Below are 25,405 nucleotides of genomic sequence, written 5' to 3'. Positions count from 1 at the left end.
ATTAGACCATTCCTGTCAAGATACACGAACGCTTCGGGAGGAATGAAGCCTGTCGTGAGAGTTTTCTCGAAATACCCATCATTTGGGTAGAAGGGCTGCGAAACCCAAGGGTTCTCACCATGCGAAGCAGATCGTACTATATGATTCCGAATCAATCTGACGATAACTGCGTCGATTCTTGGCACAGCAGCAGCTGCATACATCACTTCATTAGTTATATAGTGCTCATAGTTTGACGAAGCAGTCCTATTAAGCCCCGTGCAAGCACGCAGACATTTCCTTTCAAAGATCCTTATTTTCTCCATTTGGCTAGCACTCAAATTAAACCAGATAGCACACCCGTAGGTGAGCACCGGTCTATCCAAAGTAAGATAGCAAATAATCTTAACCTTCCGGCTAAGATGTGGAGCATAAAAGAGTCTTCGAAGAGACATGAATGCCTTGCGAGCGCTTTCTAGCGCGACTTTAACGTGCTCGTTAAATTGGAGACGCTCGTCGAGACGCACACCCAGGTATCTAACGCACTTCTTATGAGGAATGCGCTCAGAACTATCCTCGTTCGCGACAATGTGGAAATCTCTCCAATTCCTTTTCAAGTTCCTACTGGCATACGCCAAGGAATTCCGAAACAGAATCGTTTCACACTTTTGCGCATTGATTTTCATCCGCCAACTGTTCGTGAAGAACTTAATATCATTGAATATCTTCTGAAGTTCAACTTGCACCTCAGTTACCTTCTTGTACGCCGTGTAGGCTATCAGATCGTCAGCAAAGGCAACCAACGACCTTTTAGGAGATTTATTAAAATCGAAAGAATTGAGCAATTCGCCGGCAAATACCGCAAAAAGTGTAGGCGCAGTCACTGTCCCTTGCTGTAATCCATTCAGAACATGAAATTCTCTGTTAGTAGTGAGATTTCCGTCCGTAATGACAAAGCACTTGCCATACAGCATACTACACATCATCGCTACGAGGTGACTGGGAAACTCATTCTTCAGGAGCCTGAAAATCAGTCCATCCAACCAGACGGTATCAAAGGCTTTCTCCATGTCTATAAGGCAAGCGCCTACGCACTCACCATTGTTAATCCGCCAGCAAATATCAGACGTTACCTTCGTTATTGCATGTATTGTCGAATGTCCAGATCGAAATCCGAATTGCGCGTTCGGCAATAATTCCTTCTTCTTGATATGCCCGTTCAAGGCTTTCAATACCAAAACCTCAAACACCTTGCTGATGTTAGGCAGCAAACTGATTGGGCGGTAGCTTTGAGGGCTGGATGAATCCTTCCCTCTCTTTAAAATCGGGAATACTCGGGCTTTCTTCCATTGTCCTGGAAAGAAGGAATTGTTCAATAAATTATTGAACAAAATGCAATAATTACGAATGGCAATGTCTGGTAAATGCCTGAGGACCACGTTGGGAATGCCATCCATACCGGATGATCTCTTATTGTTTACTCTTCTGAATATGGAAGTTAACTGATCACATGAGACAAAGTAATCAAGCAGATTATCACTCGGTATGAGATCAGCCTGCAACGCAGAGCTAAATTGGAGAACTGTGGTGCCGTTCAGGCTATATTTGAAATTGTGGACATCTCGTTCTACAATTTCCGAAAGTCGCGTTGGCTCTAAGTCCGTTCTGGGCCGATGCACCGATTCAAAGTGCTCCCCTATAAGTTCGAGTTTCAGAGCATCATCCATCACGATGTAATTGCCTTGCGCATCAGCAGTTACACTGTTCGTGTCTATACCTGAGTCAATAAGGTGTTGTATCTCGCTGCCACCGACTTTAATTCTCGGCACAGTTATTCGTGACTTCTTCCGGAATAACGTATTTATCTTAGTAAACATGGAATCTGGATCGCTTGGTGAAATACCCTTTAACTTCTCCCGCCATTGGAAGTTCACTTCATTTAAGTAATGTTGACGGATAAGATCCCGCGCGATCTTTAGAAGTGATTTGAACTCAACCAATATGGGATGATGATAGTCCCCATATCTTCGATAGATTTTGTTGACGCGAGTGAGAAGAAGGCTTTTAACTTTTTTCAACCGTTTTATGGCTGCAGTTTCATATCCTTCCATATTATTGCGAGGTTTAATTTTAGGGACAACTTGTTCAATTGTTTCCAGCGTCAAGTTCTCCAGCTTGAGAAGATACTGAAGTATTTCCTCGTTGCTCAAGTTCCTGTCACCTGGTGCAATTGTACTATCGTTTTCCCCATCAAGAGGTGGGCATTCCTCTCGATATCCCCGAATAAACCTCTCTTGGAATTTCTTCCAATTTGTTTGTTTAAAGTTCAGCCTGTGGACGCCACTGTCCATCGGCAGAAGGCGAACTCTTCGTCCATCAAACAGAACTTCAATAAGAATAGCGTTATGGTCGCTATCGTAAGGAAGAGTCTGTAGTTTCCGTTGAGGATTCCTAAAATTAAAGTTCAAGCGCGCGTCAGCAATGCACAAATCCAGATAGGAATTTGCCCTGGGCCAGGTTGAACTCTCTGACCCATATAATTCGCATTTATACTCTATCTGGTGTTGCTCTATCCAAGATTTGAGGAATACCCCTCTGGGATTGTTTGTGGCGTTTAGCCACGAGGCGTGCTTAGCATTCAAGTCGCCAGCTATAATATAGTAATTATGCAGCCTATTCAGTTCGAGTATCGTAAACAGAGAATGGAATTCCTCCTTGAACTTGGCTCGGTTGTTTCCCACTGCATAGACTGACAGAATGTATAAATTCCCTCCTCTAGGCAGTGAAAAAAGAATACATGAGACTTCGATACACTCAAAGGTTTCAAATTCAGGCCTATTAATATGCCTGAAACGATAATGGCGACCCACAAGTATTCCGGTACCACCTCCCCCATCACAATTTCGTCTATCGTTCCTCACGAATTCAAAATCCTTGAATGTTATCGAATGCCTCGGATTGAGGTGGGTTTCTGAAATCAAGACTATGTCAGGCTGTTGTCTGGCAGCGAAATCAAGGAGCTCCGCTCTTCGATGGATTCCTACGATGGAATTCACATTAATCGCGATGATCCGAAGACCATCCAGTGGTACCGCTGTGACTGCAGACCTAGCAGCGGGCATGCTGTTTGTGTAAATATTCTGTTATGCTATTTATTTTTGTATTGTGTACGTGTAGCGTATGCTGCATGTTTTCACACATGGTTAGTATTTTATTGAGGATAGTGTTCATCCCGCCACTTGCATCTTGTTGGGGCTTCTTAGCTCCCCCTTGTCGAACTACTTCTGCAAATGGGATCCCCGAGACGATTGGTGCCGAAGGGACGGTACCGTCCAACGCCGCTGACACCTTCGTTCTTTGGGCCGATCTCGATGCTTGCTGCCTTGTGATCTTAACATTGCGGTATGCAGGACATCCACGGTACGAAGCCGGATGCCCTCCGCTTCCGCAGTTAACACAGAAAGTTTTTTCCTTGCCATCTGCTTCAGTCAGCGAACATTCAGCTGCGGTATGGTCTTTCCCGCACTTTACACATCGTAAGGTCATTTGACAGTTCACTGCCGAGTGACCATAGCGCTGCCATCTTCGACACTGGACTATTTCGCCCCTTAGCAGGCGCTCAAAACGAATGACCTGGTAATTAAGCGACCTGATGCCGATCAGATCGCTCCGGGCTTATCTGCACGAGGAAGTGCGGCAGGATTCGTTTTTCCAAAACGGACCTCCTCCTACTAAACCGTGACACTGAGAGGAACTTAACCTCAGTTCCCGTCTCCCGGAGCATTTTGAGCACCTCATCGGGCTCTTCCTCCGCATCCAAGCCTTTCAGAAGGAAGGTTTGCACCTTCTCTTCCTTTGGAGTGTAGGTGAAGTGAGGAGCCTTCACTCGCTCGAGGACCTCCCGTGCTTTTTTGTAATCTGCAATTTTATTGCATTTGACTTGGGCTCTCTCGGCCCCCGTCTTTTTAATAACAAAATTTGAGATCCCCGCGCTCCTATTAAGTAGAGTGGCTAAATCTCTACCACCTAATTTATAAACATTAATGGGGGGCACCCTTTCCCCCTTTTCTTTATTTCGGGTGCTAATTGTATCCCCAGTCGGACCATTTTTTAAATTTTCACTCGTACTTGCATTATTTTTAACATTATTTAACATTTTTTCTTGAGTTTTGTTTTTTTTCTTTAATATTTTGGAAACATAGACCAAAAACTCACCCAATTTTCCATCTTCACTATTGCAACTTGCCTGGTTAGCATCCTCTTCTGGGACATTTCCATCGCCACCGTTGTCGCAGACTCTCGTATCGTCAGCTTTACTGTTCTCTATGTTCTCCATACGGACAGATTCGCTGCCGAAAACTTGTTCACCCTCAAGGCAGCCCGGTTCCTCCATGACTGCAAAAGTAGTCGAAGATAGCTTAACCTTTTTTCTGGCTACCTTTGGAGACGGCGGGCCCGCCTCCCCAGCCATTAGCTGCTCTATAAGTTTTCCATTTTTTTTTTATCAATGTTATCATTTGCTTTTTAAAATCTTCGAGTGTCTTCGCCAGCTCGCCATTTCTTCTTTCAAGATTGGCTATCCTCACTTTCGCTATTTTCAAGTCTGGATCCTCCTCGTTGCGGACTCTACGACCGATCCGAGTGCCCCTAGGCCTTATGGTGGGGGGCCGGTCTGGTCCACCACCCGCCGGCGGCTCGCCACTCATTCCCGCCAAGCCAAAAAAACGAATTTTTTCCCAAAACTTTTTAAGGAAAAGTAACTTAGATAATAACTCAAAAGTAAATTAGTTTCAATTAAGTTTTAAATTATATATTATTAATTAAGTAATATAAATATCTTTTTATATTCTTGATAAAAGTTAATTTAATTTCAATTTTAAATGATTTTTATTAATAATATCAATTTGTAGACACGTCCGTTCTCTACAAATGTTAGCCTACTACTCCCCGAGCCCCTAGCGTAACATAGCCATTTTGACCGACAGCCAAGCAGCCATCAAGGCCTTGTACTCAACGACGACATCTTCCAGGCTGGTGAGACAGTGCAGAGACGCGCTTAACCGTCTGGGCGGCACGCTCAAGGTTACTCTTCTCTGGGTTCCCGGGCATAGGAATATAGAGGGGAATGAGCGGGCTGACGGATTGGCCAGACAAGGCTCTGCTCTTGGCAGCCCTTCGGCGAATACAGTCGGTGTTCCGCTGGCGGCTTACGGGGGCCGAGTCTACTCGCACTACCTAGCAGCCGCGGGCCTGAGATGGCGAAGGCTTACAAGCTGTGCCAAATCAAGGAGAATTTGACCCGCTTATAACATAGCCCGATCACGAGAGCCCCTGTGCCAGACGCGTGCAAATGCATTCAAGATTACGGCGGTCTGTAGACCGGCGTATTCCAGGAGGGCAGTACATCAGGCTTGTTGGTGGATGAGGTGTGATCCATCTCCCACCGGAAATAAAGCTATTTTCGTCGAGTCAAGTTTCTGTATTAATTTTCATTCAAGTTCCAGTGAATCTCTTTTCTTTTCTTTACCTGGAATGGGAGTGACTTACAACGTAAAGGACGAATTGATGAAACTCTTTGCTTTAGATAAAGTAGACAAAAATTAGATAAAGAGTCACAGTAACCCCAGTTTCAATATTAATATTATACTCGTCAACAATACCAACCACGCAGACAACAAACTGTCTGTTCTTCAACAAATCCATGGAACAGCGATTAAGGACATGACCTTGTCGCCTCAACTCAGACTTTTCGAATTAAACATTGTCCTACGGGTTATAAATATAAGCAAGGCCATCCGTACTATTTTTCTTCTTCATCTTAAGACACGACTCTCTTTGAAATACTCTCAGGGTGAAAGATTCGAATTAACAGCAAAAGGATCTCTCCCAGCAACAAAATGACTGGCATTATTTATCCTGACTTGAAGCATATTTATGGACGATTTCTCAATGGATTCCTGCCTCAGATTATTAATCATATTTGCTTGGGAGCACTTTGACATTGATGCCTCTACTAACAGCTGCGACTTGGCTACAAATTAACCTTGAGAATTCTATTGGTGATGTATAAGATCCTTTCAATTCTGTCCGCCAAGCGCTAGTCGCAGCCACCACGTCTGTCGTTCGGCTCGATTTCAAAGGATTTCTCCTGCACTGGTGGAATCCTTACCAGTTTATATGCAAATGAAGATGGATAGGATATTCGTCGGAACACATCCTTCAGCTAGTTACATTATATATTTATGAATTACTGAATATCCTCCTTTATACGTTAGAGACTTAAACAGGGATGGGAGGAGCGCAGGAAGCGAGACGCTTTCCAATATTCGTCACCTCCTTTGTCGTCTGAAGGATAATTTATGAAGGAATAGTTCATTAATTTAAATCAGTTGGAGGCAAAAATGGTTTTCAGTTCACCTGTCACTTTCAGTTCTATTGGCAGAAAGACGTATTTTTGGAGGGTTGAAAACGGAGGACCGATTTTGGTAGGTTTAATAGTGATAGCGGTGTAGGACGCATTTGGGAAGTCTCGTAAATTATTAATGATGAAACATTACGCATTTCCATTCAAATGAATTTTTATTCAGTGTTTCCTGTAATTCTTTATCCTGTTTATTTGGCATGACAAATATTGAATCCATGAATCCGTGTGTGTACAAAGGACTTTTTTTGAAACCCATTTTTGAATATGAACACAAATCCACCCCCGTTTTGTTTGCAAATTATTTCGATTGGAAATTGAATCGACTGCTAATGAAAGGGCTCGTGTTCACGTGTTCACATTTTAAAATTTCACAGGACCTGAAGTAAAACGGACATCCAGTCCGCATAAAACATTCATTGGTTTTTCCAGACACATAACTATCAAAGGATTCCAAGTGGTTTTCGGGCTATTTCAATTGGAAAAATTGTAATTTGTAAATTTTAATTTTTTGCCATCGTGGGACGTATTCAGTGGTTGATATCCTTTTGAATGTTAAGCAGCTGACCGGACTTTTTCGTTTGATAGAAATTGAAAGGGACGAAATCCTGAATTGGCAAAGCAGACGCTTTTCTCTCTCTGCTATTGAATCCGAAATTGGATAAAAGGAACACCATTCTGGTGGACCTTATTAAATTTGGCATTAACATTAGAATCCGTATGTAGGACTGTGTTACTCATTGGAAGGTTTACTTTTAAGAGTTTTTGAAGTTCAAATTCAGCCCTGTTTGAAGAGGTGGAGAAATTATTCTGCTAAGAAGTAAGTTACTTTTTGGGACCAGGATACATACTTGATGAGATGATTTGGATTGTACTTAGCTAACGAGTACCGTAACTTCTATTGGGTTTGCCTTTCATTTCACGAGATAGTGCTTCAAGAGGTCGAAATCAGCTTTCTTGCATGGCCTTTTTTTTTTGGGGTATGGTCGGTGAATGCATTTACACACACAGTGTTGGACTCCCGATTCGGTACGTCGTCGGACTACCAACTAAACACCTCCCGATCGTCAGAGAGCTAGCCTGGAACCGTTTGTCACATTACTTCGGGCTAGTCCCGGAACTCTCTCGCCTTGCGGAGCCTTCAAATCAGGGAATTCCTTTCACCAACGGGAGGGGAGAGGAGGAAGGGAACTGTCAGTTCAAGGATCCCTCTGCCATCCGGCTCCTCCACCGGTCGAGTTCTACCTTCTTTGCAATGAGAAGGGCCCGAACGTAATGGGCAACACGGTTCCACCTGTCAGCAGTCCTCAGCACCTCTTCGGCAATTTTGTCTGGAGACAGATCCCCTGTGTTTGCTAACGAACCCCATCCCACCTTCCACAAGAAAAAAAAGTGTGGTGGGCATCGTCCTCAACTCCATTGCAAAACACAACCCGGAGAACCTGCCTTTCCAATCTTGTGCAGGTAAGACTGAAAACTTCAATGCCTACTTAAAAATTGGGTAAGGAAATAGTCAGTCTCACCATGCTTCTATTCAGCCACGCACCTAAGTTGCCGATGAGCCGCGCATTCCATCTGCCCCTAGTTTCATTTTGTCAAGAGAGCTGCCACTCGTCTAGAGTGCGTTGCCGTTCTTTGCGAGCAACCACCTCCCGTGGCTCATCTCCCTCGCGCTTGTATATGGCCTGACGCTCCCTAGCAAGATCACCATCACGGCCGGTTCAGAGACAGTGAGGTACGCAGATGCCACCCGCAAAGCTCCCCGTCTCTATACTTGCGCGAGACGTTTACGCCGGAGAGCAGGACAGACTGCGTTGAACTCACCAGGAGTCGTCGCCTGCTACTCGTCGTGCCCCCAATGTTTGCCATTAGCCTACTTAACGCCGAAACTGCAGCTGCTGCTTTGATTTGCTCAAAAAAACTCATCTTTGAGTGAAGAGTCAACCCGAGGTACTTTACCGTTGATTTTGACTCGATTATCGACTCGCCGAACGATATGGGACGCAGGGTCGGAATTCTCTTTTTAGTCAGGATGACTACTTCGGTTTTTTCCAGTACAAGGTTGAAACCCTGAGTAGTCATCCATCCGCTTACCCGTCGCATCAATATGCCGAGTCTGCTTTGCGCTTGTTCGATAGTGCGTTCAGCAACAAGCGCTGCGACATCATCTGCATAGCCGACCAGGCGCGACTCTTCTGGCATGTCGAGTTTAAGTAGACTGTCATAGGTAGCGTTCCAGAGGTCCGGCCCTAGGATGGATCCCCTGACTGCTACCCCTGACGTGACCTCCATCCACCTTTGACCCTCTAGTGTTTCATAGAGCAGGGAGCGGTTCCTAAGATCCCTCAGTCCTGCAATATCCGTACGAGATAGTTCGGCACGTTGAAAGTACTGTCTAGTCTGTCTACGGAATTAAAGGCGTTTCTGACGTCAAGTGTTACGAGGAGCACCACCCGTCGAGTTCGGCGGCTATGTGCCTCTGCTCGTCGAACGGCGTCCATGACTTGCATGACAGCATCAATCTCCCTGCTCTAAAACCAAACTGCTGGGGAGATAAATCTCCGGCAGCGCGTATCGCTTCAGCGAGTCTACTTCTGATGAGCTTTTCGAGCACTTTCCCACCAGTGTCAAGCATACATAGTGGCCGGTATGAAGACGGCGATTCGGGGTCGCCTTTCCCTTTATGGATCAGCGCAAGCCTCGCAACTTTCCAACGAGCAGGGAAAATGCCCTCTTTCAGTCAAGCGTTGAATGCACTGAGCAGTAGGTCTGGCCGGTGTTGGAATACCAGTTTTTATACCTCTGTTGGAATACCATCGGGTCCTGACGCCTGCTTGTTTTTCATAGAGAGGACTGTCTGTTCCAACTCTTTTATAGAGAAAAGTGAACAGTCCTCTGCGCTCTCCGCGCCGACGTCACCATCCCATACGGGGTGCGCAGGGAAGAGTGCCCTTACACTGCGGTCCATCTGCTCGGCCTTAAGTGAACAGGGTTTCCGCAAAGCCCCAATTTTTCGGGTTACCAGTTTGTAACCGAGTCCCCACGGATTCCTATTCACCTCGCCGACCAGATCTTTGCTCTTGTTTATTGCGCTGCGGAGTTTCCTTTTGGCTGATTTGTACTCCATCATTATGGTACATGCCTCCTCCCGGTCGCCTAGACTTTGTGTTAAGCGGCGGAGCCTGTGACACTCCTTCCGGAGCAATACGATTTCCATTGTCCACCAATACATGGAAGGTTTGCCGCGCCTCGATGTGTTCCTGGGCATGGAGGCTCCGCAGCCCGTCGTTATCAGGTTCATAACTGAATTTACGACAGTATCAGCTGCGGCGCCACCGCCCCAGGAGTACCCTCCAGCGTGGCCCCACCTATTCGCAGAGTTTTGACAAACTTCCCGGTGTTTACTTTCGTGACGGTCCATGCACAGAAAGAGCGCCGGAGTGCGCACACCGAGAGTTTGTGTCTACCACTTCGAAAGCAATGTATTGGTGGTCACTTGCCGAGAAGTCTTCCAGAACTCGCCACCCGTCCACTAGCGACACCAGTGATTCCGACGCGAAGGTTACGTCTGGAATGCTTCCTTCGCAGCCCGGGCGCCGGAACGTTGAGGTGGATCCGGTGTTTAGAACTACCAGTCCTGTTCTTGACGCCATTTCCAGAATTCGTTTCCCTCTGGAATCTGTGTGAGGCATGCCCCATTCAAGTGCCCTAGCATTGAAGTCACCCTCGACTAGGATCCACCCATCCGTGCTTAAGATAGCGTCCTCCAAAGCATCAAGCCTCCGACGAAAGTCCGGCATTGTCTCATTCGACGTAAGATAGACACTAAAAAACGTTATCACTGAACACCGAATCCAGACAAAGCCGTCCCCTTGGCCTTGGGCAAGAACCCTCAGGAGGGTGCCGTCCCGAACCCAAATGGCAGCGGGACCTGATATGTCTGGGTGCCATGAAACTGGGCCCTTGTTGTGGTACTGCTCACTGATGAGTACTAAATCAGCTTTGGTCTCCACGAAAGCTGGGAGCTTTTGAGTAACAGTGGAGTTCACCTTTCATGTGCTACTCCCATATAGCAACACAGAAAGAACAGTAGCACAGAACAGTCTCAACTTTATCTTAGCGATTTTAAACAGGACAGTGAAAACGGATCTAGCGTTGTTAATGCCTCAGGTAACATCTAGTTAGGTGCCACCGTCAGCAGAAACCACGCTTCCTAGATATACAAGTTGATTGAAGCTTTCGATACTTTGTCCTTTAATGCAAATAAGGAGAGTGTGATGACCAATCAGACTTAGAATCTGGGTTTTATTGGTGTTTATCTTCAGTCCTACTCTACTTACCTCTCTTTTCAAATCCAGAGTCATTTGGCCGAGGTCCATGACCCGGTGAGAGAGCAAACAAATGTCATCAGCATAGTCGAGGTGTTTGAGGAAAGCTGTCATTGTCCATTGAATTCCTCCACGTCCTCCGTCCTACCCCGGGTAGGGCAGCATGAAGAACGTCAGCAATAACCGGAAGAAATAATATCGGTGACAAGATACATCCCTGTGGATTTCGCTTTCAACCTCAAAATCCTCTCAGATTTTACCTCGATGAAGCACGTGATATTTTGCACCATCATATGTCGCTGTGGTAATAGCTATTAGTTTCTTTGGAATGCCCCTCCAAATGTAGAGCATGCACTAGCGGCATCGGTCGGTCCGATCGACGTGGAAGGTGTCGGGAAAAAAGACATATTGCCAAGGAGTGCAATAGAGACCCCAAATGCATTTTGTGCGAAGAAAATGAGGGAAGTGATAACTGGCATATTGCCGGAAGTGATAAATGTCCAGAATTTAGAAAAGCGTGAACTGCAGTGAAAAAATGAGGTTAATACAAATATACCTCAATCATTGCAGGGTTGCATAAGATGTGTTTCCGTAGAACACTTACGAATCCGCGATGGAGATTGCTATCATTAGTGAACCGTACAGAAATCTTGACGGTGGTGTATGGGTCACAGATTTGACTGGTGGAGCGGCGATATGAGCGTGTGGTCGTCAAGCCATACAAGGCAAACAAACGCCTCACCGAGCCTCACACTGCCTGAGTTTGAAGACCTGTTAGACGACCTTGTTCACGATGCAAGGAGACAAGTTCCAAAGGTGATATCCGGTGACTTTAATGCATGAGCTATCGAGTGGGGCAGCAAAGAGACTAACGCAAGGGGCGGTACTTATTAGAAGCATTCACCCAGTTCGATGCAGTTCTGGCCAACGAAGGTAATGTAAACACTTATCGGATCTGACTTTTGTCAGCCCTGCGTTAGCACGTGACATGTCCAGGGAAGTTAGCGAAGACTTCACGTGCAGCGACGAACTAACGACGGAGCCACAAGGCAGAAGAGCCGCACCCCAGAAGCCGAAATCCAAAATAACACCAGGATGTTCTGCAAAAGCGATGGATGACCAAACATTCATTGAGGTGTGGCTAGACTTGCCTAGCAAAGCAGGCACCTCCACGGATAGAGCTCTCCATGTCACACAGAGCATCGCTAAAGCATGTGACGTGTCGATGCCTAGGAGATGCTCATTTCCCACTAGAAGGCTCAATTATTGGTGGAATTGTGAATTTGCCAGCCTTGCCAGTCCTCTGAATGTGACGCTGATTGCACCAGTCACCAGGGACGAGCTGCTGGAGATCTACAGTCGAATAGGCGACAGCAAAGCCCTGGGTCTGGACAGCATACTGAATATAGCCCTCAAACTTGCCGTCAAATGTAGGTCGGATATGTTCGCGGAGCTGTTTGAAACATGCATGTCCGATGGTATCTTTCCTGCACCATGGAAGTGGCAGAAGCTGGTGCTGCTGCCTAAGGCTCGAAAACCTCCAGGGGAAGCGTCCTCCTATAGATCCATATGTCTTCGAGACACTATGGGGAAAATGTTGGAGCGGGTTATTTATAATTGATTATTCCCAGTCGTCCAGAGCCAAGGGAGCCTTTCAGATAGGCAGTATGGGTTCCGTAAAGCCAGATCAACCATTGATGCCATCAAAATGGTTACTGGCTTCACCGAAAATGCAACTCACGGAAGGGGTTGTACCAACAAATATTGTGTGGTGTTCGCTGGGGGGGGGGGGGGGGGTCAGTACCAAGTCGAACCAAATGATGCATACTACGAAACCACGGATTTTACAGGCTACTGTACATACCCTTTAGCGGGTTAGTACTGGATACATTTCCAGTCTGGGCTGTAGAGCTTAGAAAACTCCACTGGGGATTATTTCAACGACCCAATCCTTAATACAGGCCCTAGAGGTATGATCTACCTGCAGCTCCAGACCTCATTAGAGGATTTTGAGGAAATCTATGATAGGACTAAAAGAAATCGTGGGGCATTTGGGATAACCTCTGCGAGAATCGAAGCTCATCGAATGCTAGCAGAGAAAATTGCTTTTGGCTGTGTAGAGGGCCACCCTCAATTTTTCAGTTATGACAATACATGGGCTACGATGGTAAGTCAAAAGGCATGAGATCCTGTAATTGTGATCCTGAAACTGCAGTTCTCTTTTCAGCGGTGGTGTTAGGTGCTTTTCGATGTCGTCGAGAAGAAATGGATCTCTCATTGAGCATGACAGGGGATTGGGAGATCGATACCACCGGCGTCTAAGCTCGTCTCTTTGCAGACTGTTGGAGGGGGAGCTCTAGCCACGTTGCTATAGGTACAGGGCATCAAAAATCCGCTGCCCGGATCCAAAAAAACTCACGCACGGCCCTTAAGCCAGTCGAGAGATGAAGCTCGCCGGTCTTTCCCTCAAATCTCCTCTCGGTAAAATTTCGTATTATTTTTAGCAAACCTTTTATGACTACTTTGTCACTAACGTCTTTTGCAATGTGTTGCATTCTTTCCAGTTATCTTCATGTACGAGTACAACTTACCTGTGGGAAGACTGCCTTACAACTTGGCGTTGTCACTTTACTTTCTCGACTTTCTGAGACCACATGACTCCATGTTGTATCCGCTATGTCTGTTAAATTATTTTTTTGTTGTGCGCTTAACTCATCATTTCGGAACACTACAGGTGATGCAAGCGGTCTCCTTGACACTGATATCTGCTCAGATAAATCACTTGACGAACAACAAGATGCTGGATATGATCGATTTGTGGCCATTGTTGAATAGTCCTTGAAAATTACATTGAAATGTAGTAAGTAATTCGTGATAAGTTAAGGAAAATGGCGGGGGCAAACATTGAGGTATGACTTACTTGTGGTCCAATCACTCCGCAACATCGCCCTTCCGTTTGTAATCGATCCCATAAGTCGCTGAATTCGTTGGAACTACCATATTCGGTGGCAAGTCTATACCTGGGATAGAAGATAATAATAATTGAGTTTAAGAGTGCTTTCGACCTTTTATAAATAGGCTGAGTGAAGTGGAACTCCAAATTAAGGCACTAAATCTTTTACAATTTTAAACTACTAGACTTATATCCTAGAGTTCGGGGTCAAGCAGGGGGAACACAGTTCCCTGAGGCCAACCTATCTCTCTCTAAGGATGAGCTGTCTCTCCTCAGGGACGGTGTGTGCCTTTTCAGGGGCCAAGCCTCTCGTCTACCAAGACCGTTAGTGAGTGGTGATAGCCACACCCTGTACGAGGTGACCCTACTGTTAACAAAACGCTACGGATCTAGACTGGGGAGTCGAAAAACACCTCCCCCAATCCAGGGTGTCATGCGAACCGTGCCCATTGGATAGTTTACAGTCGGGGGTAACTGACTGTATTCGAACGGAGCTTCACTGATACCTGGTCGCCTCAGTGAGTAAGTTAGACCTTACCGTGCTACGGGGGGCTATGGCACGGCGGACCTCTTAACCCCCATACTCGTGGGAATCAAATGAGTACAAAACAAGAAAAGAAAACAAAAACCAAAAAAGCGGGGCCCCGTACCGCACCAAAACTGGTTAATCAGGTGGAGGCACGTCTCCGAATTACTGAGAGCCAGGTGACTACACCCAAGAAGGGAGTAGTTGGGACGTCAAGCAGTGGATCCAAGGTGAGCATTGGTATACTGCATGGACTACAGCCAACGAACACCACTGCTCAAAGAGCAGCGACCAGCAAAAGCACGTCTGAGATAAATATAACAGACGTCAGGAAGGAGACAGGTCTCAGTGGCGCCGGGGTTAAATGGTACCTGCGCTATCTGAAGGAAGGCCTGAAACCAGAAGAGGGCCTTAAGAAGGCTCAGGACAGACCTAAGCCATCTCTACCGGAGCCGAGAAAGCGTGGAGTAGCAGAGATCAGCCCGCATGAAGGGAATGCTCCCAAAAAATCCAGACATGAACCCAAGGGAGGAGAAAACCCGGGCAGGTCAGGAGTGAAGGCAGAACCCAGGAAGCCCGGCATTAGCTATGCTAGTGCGGTCAAGGGCATTCGACTGGCCATACTGCCAAAAAGGTTTCCCGAGCAAATGCTCACTTTGGAGGAACAGGAAATCATTGAGGAACTTGTCGTCAAGCAGTTGATCAAGGGTTGGACTTCGAAACTGGTGTTCACCGGGATACGCTTTCGACGAGGCCTTATACTGGTGGACTGCGCGACGGAAGACACCGCAGAATGGGTTAGAACCATAGTTCCTAGATTGCCAGGCTGGGAAGGGGTAGAATTGTCAACCTATGCTGGGGATGATATACCAGGAGCCCACATGGTGACAGTTTTTCTGCCAAAGGCCGCGAAAATAGAAACGGAAGACCTTATGAGACTCCTAATTGCTCAGAATGAAGATCTCCATACTCGATTACGGAGAGTCTTCAGAAGCAAGGTGGAGGGCAAGGGTAAACTCCTCACGATCGGGGTAGATGACCGATCCTTGGAGGCAGTTAAAAGTCGGAGTTGTCATATCAACTACCGATTTGGCAACATATCCGTGCATGTGCTCAAGGAAAAGCCAAGGAAAGAGACCTCGGAGGAGGCATCGGGTGAAAAACTTACCGAGGTCCCTGAAGAAGTCGCGGAAGCCATAGAGGCGGAAAGAACTTTATCAACCGGGGAAATAGACCTGCTGCCCAGTGAAGAGCAGAAGCTGGACGACCTAGACCTAGGACTCCTAGGGCTCGGGGTGGACAGCGACGCGCAGGAAAGCGCCATGTCGGAGGAGGAGGGTGACACTCCGACAGTGGAGAAGAGCTCCAAACAATAACGGAGCCAATGGCCAGCACTAGGATAGCCCAGATAAACCTCCACCATGCGAGAGCTGCCTCTGCAGTGATTGCAAGGGCAAATTCCAAGGAGAACATTGGAATAGTGCTGGCTCATTAGCCCTAGGTGTACCGGGGGCAGATTCGCGGTCTGCAAGGAAGAGACATGCATGTAATTTGGGACTCCTCTTGTGAAAAACCAAGAGCTTGCATAATTCTCAAACGTAATTTAAAATACATGTCTTTCAGAGTTCTTAACCGGGGACCTTGTGGCTATCCAAGTCTCATTGGAAGCCGGGAGGAGCACTCGAGAGGCAGTTGTAGCATCGGGATACTTCCCAGGAGACGAGAGCCGGGCTCTACCGGAACAAGTTGCAAAGCTGACGGAGTATTGCGAGGAGAGGGCGTTACCCCTTCTTCTCGGCTGCGATGCCAACGCCCACCACGAAGTGTGGGGAAGCAGCGACACTAATCGTAGAGGTGAGCACCTTCTCGAATTTATTCTTAGTAATAAGTTAGAAATATACAACGTAGGGAACACTCCAACATTTGTGACCAGCACCAGACTAGAGGTACTAGATATAACTCTAGGAAATACCCTAATGAACGGGATGGTCAGGAACTGGAGGGTGTCGGATGAACCCTCAATGTCTGATCACAGGATAATCAGATTCGACATTGAGGGTAACTCCGAAATAAAAAGAATAATAAGGAATCCCAAGAGAACGGATTGGGAATCCTACACAACGCACCTGAGCAACAACATTGCCCACCTTCAAGGGGGCGGTGACATAAGGAGCGAATTGGAATTAGAAACGGTGGTGGAAGACCTCAACACAATCGTCATTGACGCATATGAGGCCAGCTGTCCGGCCAAGACAGTCAAGTCATCAAGGGATGTACTATGGTGGAACAGGAACCTAGCCAGAATGAGAACGGAGGTAGGAAAACTCTTTAACCGGGCAAAACTAACCGAGAACTGGCGGAGGTATAAAAATGCACTGACTGCGTATAGCAACGCGATCAGGGAAGCGAAACGGAACAGCTTTAGGGAATTCTGTGAAGGGATTGAACAGATCACAGAAGCAACCAGGCTGTACAAGGCTGTAGCCAAAGACGGGGAAATATCCTCTGTCTGCTTGAAAAAGGAAGATGGGACATTCACCGAGAATGAGGAGGACAGGGTACACCTGCTTCTCAGAACTCATTTCCCGGGGTCCTACCCCTCGGCGGCAGGCGACAGCAATCTGCCTGACACCCCAACAACGAATAAAAGGGGAAGGAAAGAGAGCTGGAAACTAGCAAAAGAGGTATGCTCAGAAGCTAGGCTAAGATGGGCAGTGGGAACTTTTATACCAATGAAATCTCCCGGAGTAGATGGCATTTTCCCAGCGCTTATCCAGAGAGGCCTAGGAATTATCTGAGAGTCGCTTCTGAGGGTGGTAAGGGGGAGCATAGCACTGGGTTACATACCAAGGGCATGGAGACGGGCAGAAGTGGCCTTTATTCCGAAAGCGGATAAAAGGATCCTTTTCACCCTAAATCTTTCAGACCAATCTGCCTAACATCGTTCGCACTCAAAACGGTGGAGAAGGTCATAGACAACTATATTAGAACTAACGTTCTAAAGCGTAATCCCCTACATCACTGTCAGCACGCTTACCGGGCAGGACGGTCAACTGAAACTGCTCTGTATCAGCTGACAGAGGTACTACGGGACGCCATAGAAACAAAATAAATTGCACTGTGCGCGTTTTTGGATATCGAAGGAGCATTCGACAACACATCGCACACAGAGATACAGGAGGCGTAAGCTGGATTACCTGAAAGCCATAACATTACATGATATGGAGGTGAAACGAGAAACAGAGGTCAAATATTTGGGAATCACGCTAGACCAAAAATTACTCTGGAAGGCACATGTCGGAAACACTTGTCGGAAAGCTACGAGGGCTCTCATGACTTGCAGATCCATAGCAGGAAAACAATGGGGTTTGCAGCCCGAAGATACTACTTTGGATATATACTGCAATAGTAAGGCCAATGATTGCCTATGGAGGGGTAATCTGGGCAGAAAGAACCGAACTCAGCACACAAGCCAGGGAATTACATAAGCTCCAAAGGTTGGCTTGCGTGTGTATCAGTGGGGCAATGAGGACATGCCCAACGGCATCTCTGGAGGTCCTTCTGGGATTAACCCCTCTCCATCTGCACATACAGATGCAGGCAAGGAGATCAATATTCAGGATGGCCGGTAGTGTGAGTGAGGCGGGGAGCTGCCTAAATCGAAGGAAGATTGATATTCTTTCTAGGCGGTATCCCGAATTACTGATATCGAGGGACAACATGACTACGAGGTTTCACTTCGATAAGAAGTTTGAAACACGTTGGAGTAATAAGGCAAACTGGGAGAGCGTGGCTGCCACATACGGCTTAAACCACCAACTGATTACTTGGTACACTGACGGACCCTCACAGCAAACGGAGCGGGTGCCGGTGTCATTGATCCAAGGAAAATGCACTTTGAGCCAATGGGCAGGTACACTAGCATATTCCAGGCGGAAATTTACATCATAGACAAATGTGGCTCCTTTAATCTGCAAAGGAACTACAGGGGGCAGAACATAGCTATTCTCACCGATAGCCAAGCAGCGATCAAAGCACTTAGGTCCAACCAGGTGAACTCTAAACTGGTATGGGAATGCCTTGAGAGACTGAATACACTCGGCTCGTCCAACAAGGTCTGGATACTTTGGGTTCCAGGCCATGCTGGGTTGGAAGGCAACGAGGCAGCGGATGAACTAGCCAAGAAGGGAGCAGGGATGCCTTTACACGGGCCAGAACCCTTCTGTGGAATCGGAAACGGTTTCATGGCTATGAATCTAAGAAACGAAGAGAAACGGTTGAGGGAACTATATTGGGCGGGCCTACCAGGAATGGAGCAGTCCAGGGTACTTATTGGGAACCCATGCGTACAAAGGATTGTTTAAACCTCACCAAAAAGAACCTCCGAATCATAGTGGGAATTCTTACTGGTCATGGTCGGCTGAACTATCACCTAGGGAAGCTAGGGATATCTACGCACATTGTCTGCAGGTTTTGTGGAGAGGAGGACGAAACCTCTATGCACGTCCAGGGACAGTGTCCGGCACTTGTGCAAAGTAGGTCGATACATCTGGGAGAACACTTAATACCAGATGTAAAACTGAAACATCTGGAAGTGGGGAACATACTAAAGTTTCTAACGGTTACAGGCCCGCTTGAGATACTATGATCAATAGGTACACTATAACCAGTAAAAGGGACACAATAGTTCTTCAAGGGCGCTGTCCGACTTTCCCTTAACAGAATAATAAAAATAATAATCCTAGAATTCAGTTTCTGGATAATGTCCTTCTCATAGTATCCTCCAGCATTTTCATTTGTTCTTTCACTCTCACCTATATCTTGACCTCAACTGTCAGGAGTTCAGCTATAATTCTTTGGTAATTACTTCCACCAGACTTTTAGTTTCAGCAGGTCCCTTTGATTCTGTGAATTATTCTGACATAATAAGATGGACTGCATCAACAGTAGTTGAGTTTGAGAACGTTTTGCAGCGACCAATTAACATGAGAATCTTCCAATTTAGCTTTTGCCTCGACGTGTTCATTCCACCTGGGAAGGAACTTGGCTGCCCTCTACGCTTCGTCCTTTTGAGAATTCATCAAAATAAAACTAGGAAATCGTTGAAACTTGTACCTAATTAGCAAGGAAAAAAGTAATTACAGTTGACTTCAGTTCCTCTTTCTAATTAAATCCTTTGCAACCCGGTTTTTCACCTCAGTGGAAGTACTCAAACGGAGTACATCATCCTGGCCCGAAGCCCAATCCTGTTTGCCTTTATCTACATACATGCGGGCATATTTACGAGGCTTCAGGACAATGAGAAAAACATAGTTCGCACTCTTGATTTGCAGTCTCTTCACTTCATTACGAATGTCGGATACATTATTTTCCATCCTTCACAGGAACCCCTCAAGATGGAATTATTTTCCTGCCATCACCACGATGCACTTGCTCTGAAGTCCTGACTTGGCCTTCTTTTCGTTTGTGCTTGGAAAAAGAACTCGCAGTTTACAAGTCCGCCCTCGAGGTATTACGGTCAGCACTAATGTTGTCATGGCAATCAGGACTCAAGTGAGCTTGCGAGTCAAAGGCAAAGGAAGCGAACGCAGCTGGAGAGGAAGCAGTCTCAAGATGGTGGCTGTAGGCAAGGAGCACTCAGGTTATTTTCTTAACGTGATAATTTTATGCTTTCCGGGTTTATCGAAGTCAGTAAGGTTTTACGTCGGGGTTGTTTGCGGGGGTTTTATTCTGAACAACGTTGTCTGCATAAAGCCGAGTTGAGTGGTGGTTGCTTAAGACGCTTCAGCGTATTCACAAGAAAGGACGAATGCAGTAATTTATGTCCCAAGGAGGACTTGAACGAAACTTCTTTACATATCCTTGACAAAAACATCTACTCCCTGATTCCCTCCCCTCTGTTTTCAATAATCTTGTTCATCATCGCAAACTATCAGAGTAGATGCAATTTCAAATTCTGATATCAACCCTGACAAGTGTCTCTCCCGAATGCAATATTTACAAGGATCATGTACGCAACTCTATTTCAACTGGTCATTCTCCTGCATAAACCTCTTGTCTGCACCCGTTTAGTAAATTCGGCAAATAGTCATTCAATCGTACAATTCAGGTTTGATAGGAACCCTCTAGCGGGCTATCCTTCAGCATTTTCGCCTCACATATTAACCTCAGCCCTGAATGGGGATCTAACAAATCATATCCCAATGTACATGAATGTAGATGTCCGAGCCCAGTTTCATGCAGCCCTTCTCACTTGCCTCGGAAATAGGATAGTGGAGAGTATCTGCACGTAATGAAGACTACATCGCATTCATCTGAATTTTCATGGAACCTTTGGCATGCACAGCAAGGAATGATTTATTGATTTCCGTTGTCCTGGAATCAAATTCAGTTCGGTATTTTGGATTTTAATCTTTCATGGTATTGAAATATGACGTGCAAACGGTGAATTGTTATCGATTGTCCTTGTATTGTTTGTTTAAATGAAATCGTTAGAAGGAGGGACTAATGCAAAAAGGTAATTGCTCTGAATATCCTTCTAGTTTCACTCTACTGTGGTTTTCAAAAATCCTTCCTTCAAGAGTTTTCTTTTAACTGCCCCTAATGTAAGGTGCTCAGAGGTGGCGGTGAGGAAGACGGGGCGGCAACCCTGTCGGCCAAACCAAAACCAAGTGGCCGAGGAGAACCTCCATAGTGGTGGCACCGGGAGACGCTGTACTCTGTAGACGAATGCTCCAAAGGCCTAATCAGGGCGATCAGACCCGAGTCTGCACGGGGACTCATCTGCAGTAATAATTGGCCCCAAAACCTTACCAGGGGTATACTGGTACCATGGGAACTGGGGTAGCTCCTTGACTCTCATACTTCTGGGGAACTCCCGTTGTATGTGAGTACAGCTCGGTTATTTGCGGTAGGCCCCCTAGTGGGAGTTTCATGGGGGCTGTGGTTGTGCTCAAACGGGCCTCGTCGTGGTGTTGCGTTTCAACACGGATGCCGTACTTTTTAGTTCGGTAGAGATTTAGGTATGTCTTGCATCTACCAGTATGAATTCTAAGCCATGCACTTGGTATATACTGGTACCGTTGTTGCTTGTCTCAGCGGAGCTCTGATTGTGGTCACAAAATCAATTCGTGTCTTAAGAAGACCGTGGGATTAAGTCGCAAGACAGGTGCTCACGTAAAATCCTCAAGGACTTGACTGCCCCTAATGTAAAGCGAAGGATATATCCACCAAGCGGTGTCTTCCCAGGAGTCTATTATTGGCATTGAATATCCTTCAACCACCAATTGACGACCCATCAATGACCGAACCGTGCCGAATGGAAAGCAATATGAATTGCCAGAGAGCATGATACCGATTATACTTTAGTTGAGTGGATCTATGTTATGCTATCGAAGAGATTGCTGTGAGGAGAAACACCTAGACCAACGCCAGGTTCACAGAAAAAAGCCTGACTTATAGTCCATCTTGAGGAAGGAAGCTAAAACCTTAGTATGTGGAAAAATGATACCCAGTAGTACCTAATTGTGTCAGCAAAGGAGCCGATGTTCAATGGAAAAGTACGCGACGATTGTACTGAAGTTGAGCCTAAAAACGCTGAAAAGGAGAATGAGGAAATGTGGGTGCATTCCGAGGCTACCGTCATTTCTTGTACTGGTAGTATGTCCTCTCGTGTACTATCTTGCCGGGGTGTGGTAGGCTGAACAAGTCCACCACTACACTAAGGGCGTTGTAATGAACCTAAAGGAAATAAGATGATCAAACAACCAGTCTGAGTCGTTGAAGACGAAGAGCTATCCCAGAAACCTAAAAAGTTGGCGAAATCGACCGTGAAGGTCCGCTCGCAAAGACTGAAGCTCTATCAAAGTGCTCCGTTGACACGTTCTTGCACGCCTCTGTGCTAGCCAGGCTCGGGAATGTGGGGGTGGTCCTTTGGGCGCTTTGATCATCCTATTTCTTTTAGATTCATTACAAATGGCGCCCAACTTGGGGCCCAACAGGTAGAATACCATAAGACCTAGTCGTCTGTTTTGTTTGGCTTTGAGACTTAACGTCCCGTGCCTTCCAGAAGCCTCTGGATCTACGGACCTTTGCGGCTATATGCTGAAAGGTATTGCCGTCCGAGATCCCGAGGAGTGTCCTTCCCTACCGTTATGTGAAACGGCTATCTCTTCGTTTCAGAATTTGAAAAAGTAAATATTCTTTCTTCTTCGTAGGGATGAAATGTCGGGTGAGATGAATCCTTGATGGAATACAGAGGTAGTGGGCTATATGCTGTGCCGTTTCGTCCTCAATGATTCATCTTCACTTTGGTCTTTAACTTCAGACGAGGAAGGTTGAATTCTCGCGATCCCTTGTGTGTTATTTTATTTTTAATACTCTGCCACGGGGAGGAACTCGATTGTTGTTTCTTTGTTAACAAGCACCATGTGCGGCAGTTTTTCTGCACACATCTAGAACACAAAATCGTGCACGCCTTTGTGCTAGCCAGGCTCGGGAATGTTGGGGGGAGGGGGTTCTTTGAGGGCTTTGATCCCTCATGTATCATTAGTACAAAATGAACGTGTCTATACCGATGCACTAAATCACTTCCAACTCCACTTTATACGGCCCCGGCACAAACAATGAATTTTTTAAATCCGCCGTTGATCCGCTGTCCACCCACGAATCGGTCCCCATGCCGCCACGCCCGTTTTGAACTGGATTGAACTCCGAGAGTTAATTTTTCAGCAACATGCGCGTGCGCCTACGGATGCGGCAAATCATTCCCCTGTGTCAAGATTAACTCACCCGAATGCATCCAATAATGTGCAATCTGCGGCGAAAATTAGGGTAATTGCACATTGTATTATTTGAGCAAGTTAGTTCAGAAAAAGGCGAAGGAGCAGCTGGGTTTCCGAGACCCGCTCGAGGAAAGAAAGCTAAAGACCCCTGAGACAATCACTGCCGGTAAACGGCTGAGTATCTGCGTGCTCTACGAGGAATGCCAGCCAAAAATTCAGACAGTGAGTTAGGTCTTGAGGTCCTTCGTGAGCGACGCCCAGGTTACGACCTTCCATGTTCTCCAGCTCGTATTAGATTGTTCCGACTCTACTGATGATCTTCCGATCCAGTTTGGCATTGTCCCGCTTTGCTGCACTGCTTAAGTAGAATATCCGCATATACACGATATCCCCGACCTGAAATTCGCGAGCTCGTGATCACAGGTTGTAACCCCTCTCCTGTATGTCCTGCTTGGAGGATACGTCTCTGAACCTCTGCCCTCAGAATAGTAAGTTTATCCTGAGAACAGACCTCCAATTTCGCATATTGCAAGGTCTTCAGTCGTCGTAAAGGGGCGTCGGTATTCCCATGGGTGACCATGCTCTGCTCAAAAACGACGTGATAGGGGGAAGTCCCTATCGAGACGGCTGTCCTGAGATCGATGCGTAATTCCTCCTTGTAGCGGGTGTCGTAAATAATTTTCCGAGCGAAATCCGAAGCCAAACAACTTACGGTGGCTCCGGTATCAATCAGTCCTGAAACAAGACTGTGACATCCGCATACGGGCGAATATCCTTGCTGTCCTTGCCGTCTTTTGAGAACGGCAGAGTAGTAGAGACGTCGGTTGCGCATTATTCGCCGCAAATATTGACGTAAGCGAAGTGTTGAGCGCTTAGGCTTTCTCGTCGCCGTCTCTGCTACTCCGAAGATCCATTCTCTGGCCGCTTGGTATTATTGCAGTCTTAAGTGCAACGGCCTCAAAACCGAAAGCAACGATTTTCTAGAAATAATAGGTGGTGGGGTCAAATCCGGCTAAATCATAGCTAAGTTGCCGGATCGTTTTAACACGCTAAATTTCGAAGTTACTGTGGAAGGCGTTGTCGCAATGTAGTCACGTGCAGTCACGTGCGTCCGATGCAGGAACACCGTGATGACTCGGACTGGTTTCTGGAACTCAACATTTTGGACATATGGGCTTACGACTGTTCGGGCGCCCGCAACCAAGCAAAAGACTTCAAACAAATGTCCAATCGACCACTCCAGCAGACCAAATCTAAATCACGATCTTGTATCTCAGACTGAGTATTTCCTGAGATGTTCTTTATGTCAACAGTCCCTTCAGATTCAGCAGAATAGATGCACAATTGGTTAGTGAGTCTGCTTGAGAGACGCTCTTCGAAAATTTCGCTCTGCTGCACTAACTTACGCAAAAATAGAGAAGTTGCCTCTGAACGTCGGGTCTCAGCCCACGACGTAGCAACTACCAACTTGTCTTCCGTTAAGGAATTTTCTAGCCTATTGGCTAGGGAACGCATAGTTTCATAGTAACTGTTGAAATCTTCGGATGGACCTTGCATATGGTCTCGCATCAGCTTAAGGATATCCCAGTCATCTAGAGAATCTTTAAACTGTTTGCGAAGAGCCTCACGGAAAGAGGTCCACTGGATTCGTCTGACGGACTGGTGGTAGTCCTCAGTACCAATGCTGTTAGCAGGATGTGTACATAAGTACTCAGCAAGCCGAAATCCCCCTGTAGGGTTGTGTTGGTAAAGGCGTCCATACGGAAGAGGAACTGGTTGATGTGCCTTCAAAACCCAAGTCCCAGGATGACAAAATCGTGTAAATACGATCCGCTGACATGGTATTAAGCGGCCAAGCATGGCATCCATAAGGCGAATCGTTATCGTCGGAGTCGTTAAAACCAAGTATATAGTCGAGTTGGGATCTGTTGGGATGTCCGTGAAAGTCCTCGGATCCGCACGTGTTCGTAAAAAATTCCCTTATGTCTATCGTCATGTCTGTAAAAATTGTCTCTATTCAGTCCATCGTGACGTCTGTCCTCAAAATGTTTTACTCGAGTTGAAGCAGGGTGATGGTGAACTGCCTGATGCACTCAGTGCGTATTCGGGTCCGAGTCTCGAAGCGCAGAAAATAACTCTTGAACCAATCTTTCAACTCGGGAAGCAATATATGCGTTCGTCGCCCTAGTATTCCGCGTGGAAGGATCAACCCAACTCATAGGATCTCTCCTCGCAGAATCATGCCACCGTCAGTCGTAATGAACCAGTGTCCAAAACACAAGATGAAAGCAACGGATTTAAACTCTACAAATGAATTTCGAATCCACTTGCGACTTTGAATGGTTAACTGGTGGTCGATGCATAGATGTTGGAGGCTTCGACAAATTCATGTTCCCCCACGGAGAAATTTGTGTA

The 25,405-nt window shown here is 46.4% G+C and overlaps 1 protein-coding gene across 3 annotated transcripts in view; it reads right to left on the bottom strand.

Moving 5' to 3' along the window:
- The window catches only part of LOC119660349, a 585,741-nt gene that overhangs the window by 98,707 nt on the left and 461,629 nt on the right, over window positions 1–25,405 (bottom strand). For all 3 annotated transcript variants that reach the window (XM_038068845.1, XM_038068843.1, XM_038068844.1), the window contains 2 exons: window positions 13,649–13,748; window positions 13,320–13,565 (listed from right to left, as the gene is read on the bottom strand). In XM_038068845.1, coding sequence (XP_037924773.1) covers window positions 13,320–13,565; window positions 13,649–13,748 — 346 coding nt within the window. The remainder of the gene's footprint in view (window positions 1–13,319; window positions 13,566–13,648; window positions 13,749–25,405) is intronic.

The sequence above is a fragment of the Hermetia illucens genome, chromosome 6, assembly GCF_905115235.1.
Source record: "Hermetia illucens chromosome 6, iHerIll2.2.curated.20191125, whole genome shotgun sequence".
Taxonomy (NCBI): Eukaryota; Metazoa; Arthropoda; class Insecta; order Diptera; family Stratiomyidae; genus Hermetia; species Hermetia illucens.
The sequence above is the reverse complement of the archived record's forward strand: the minus strand, read 5'-3'. Positions and strand labels throughout refer to the sequence as shown.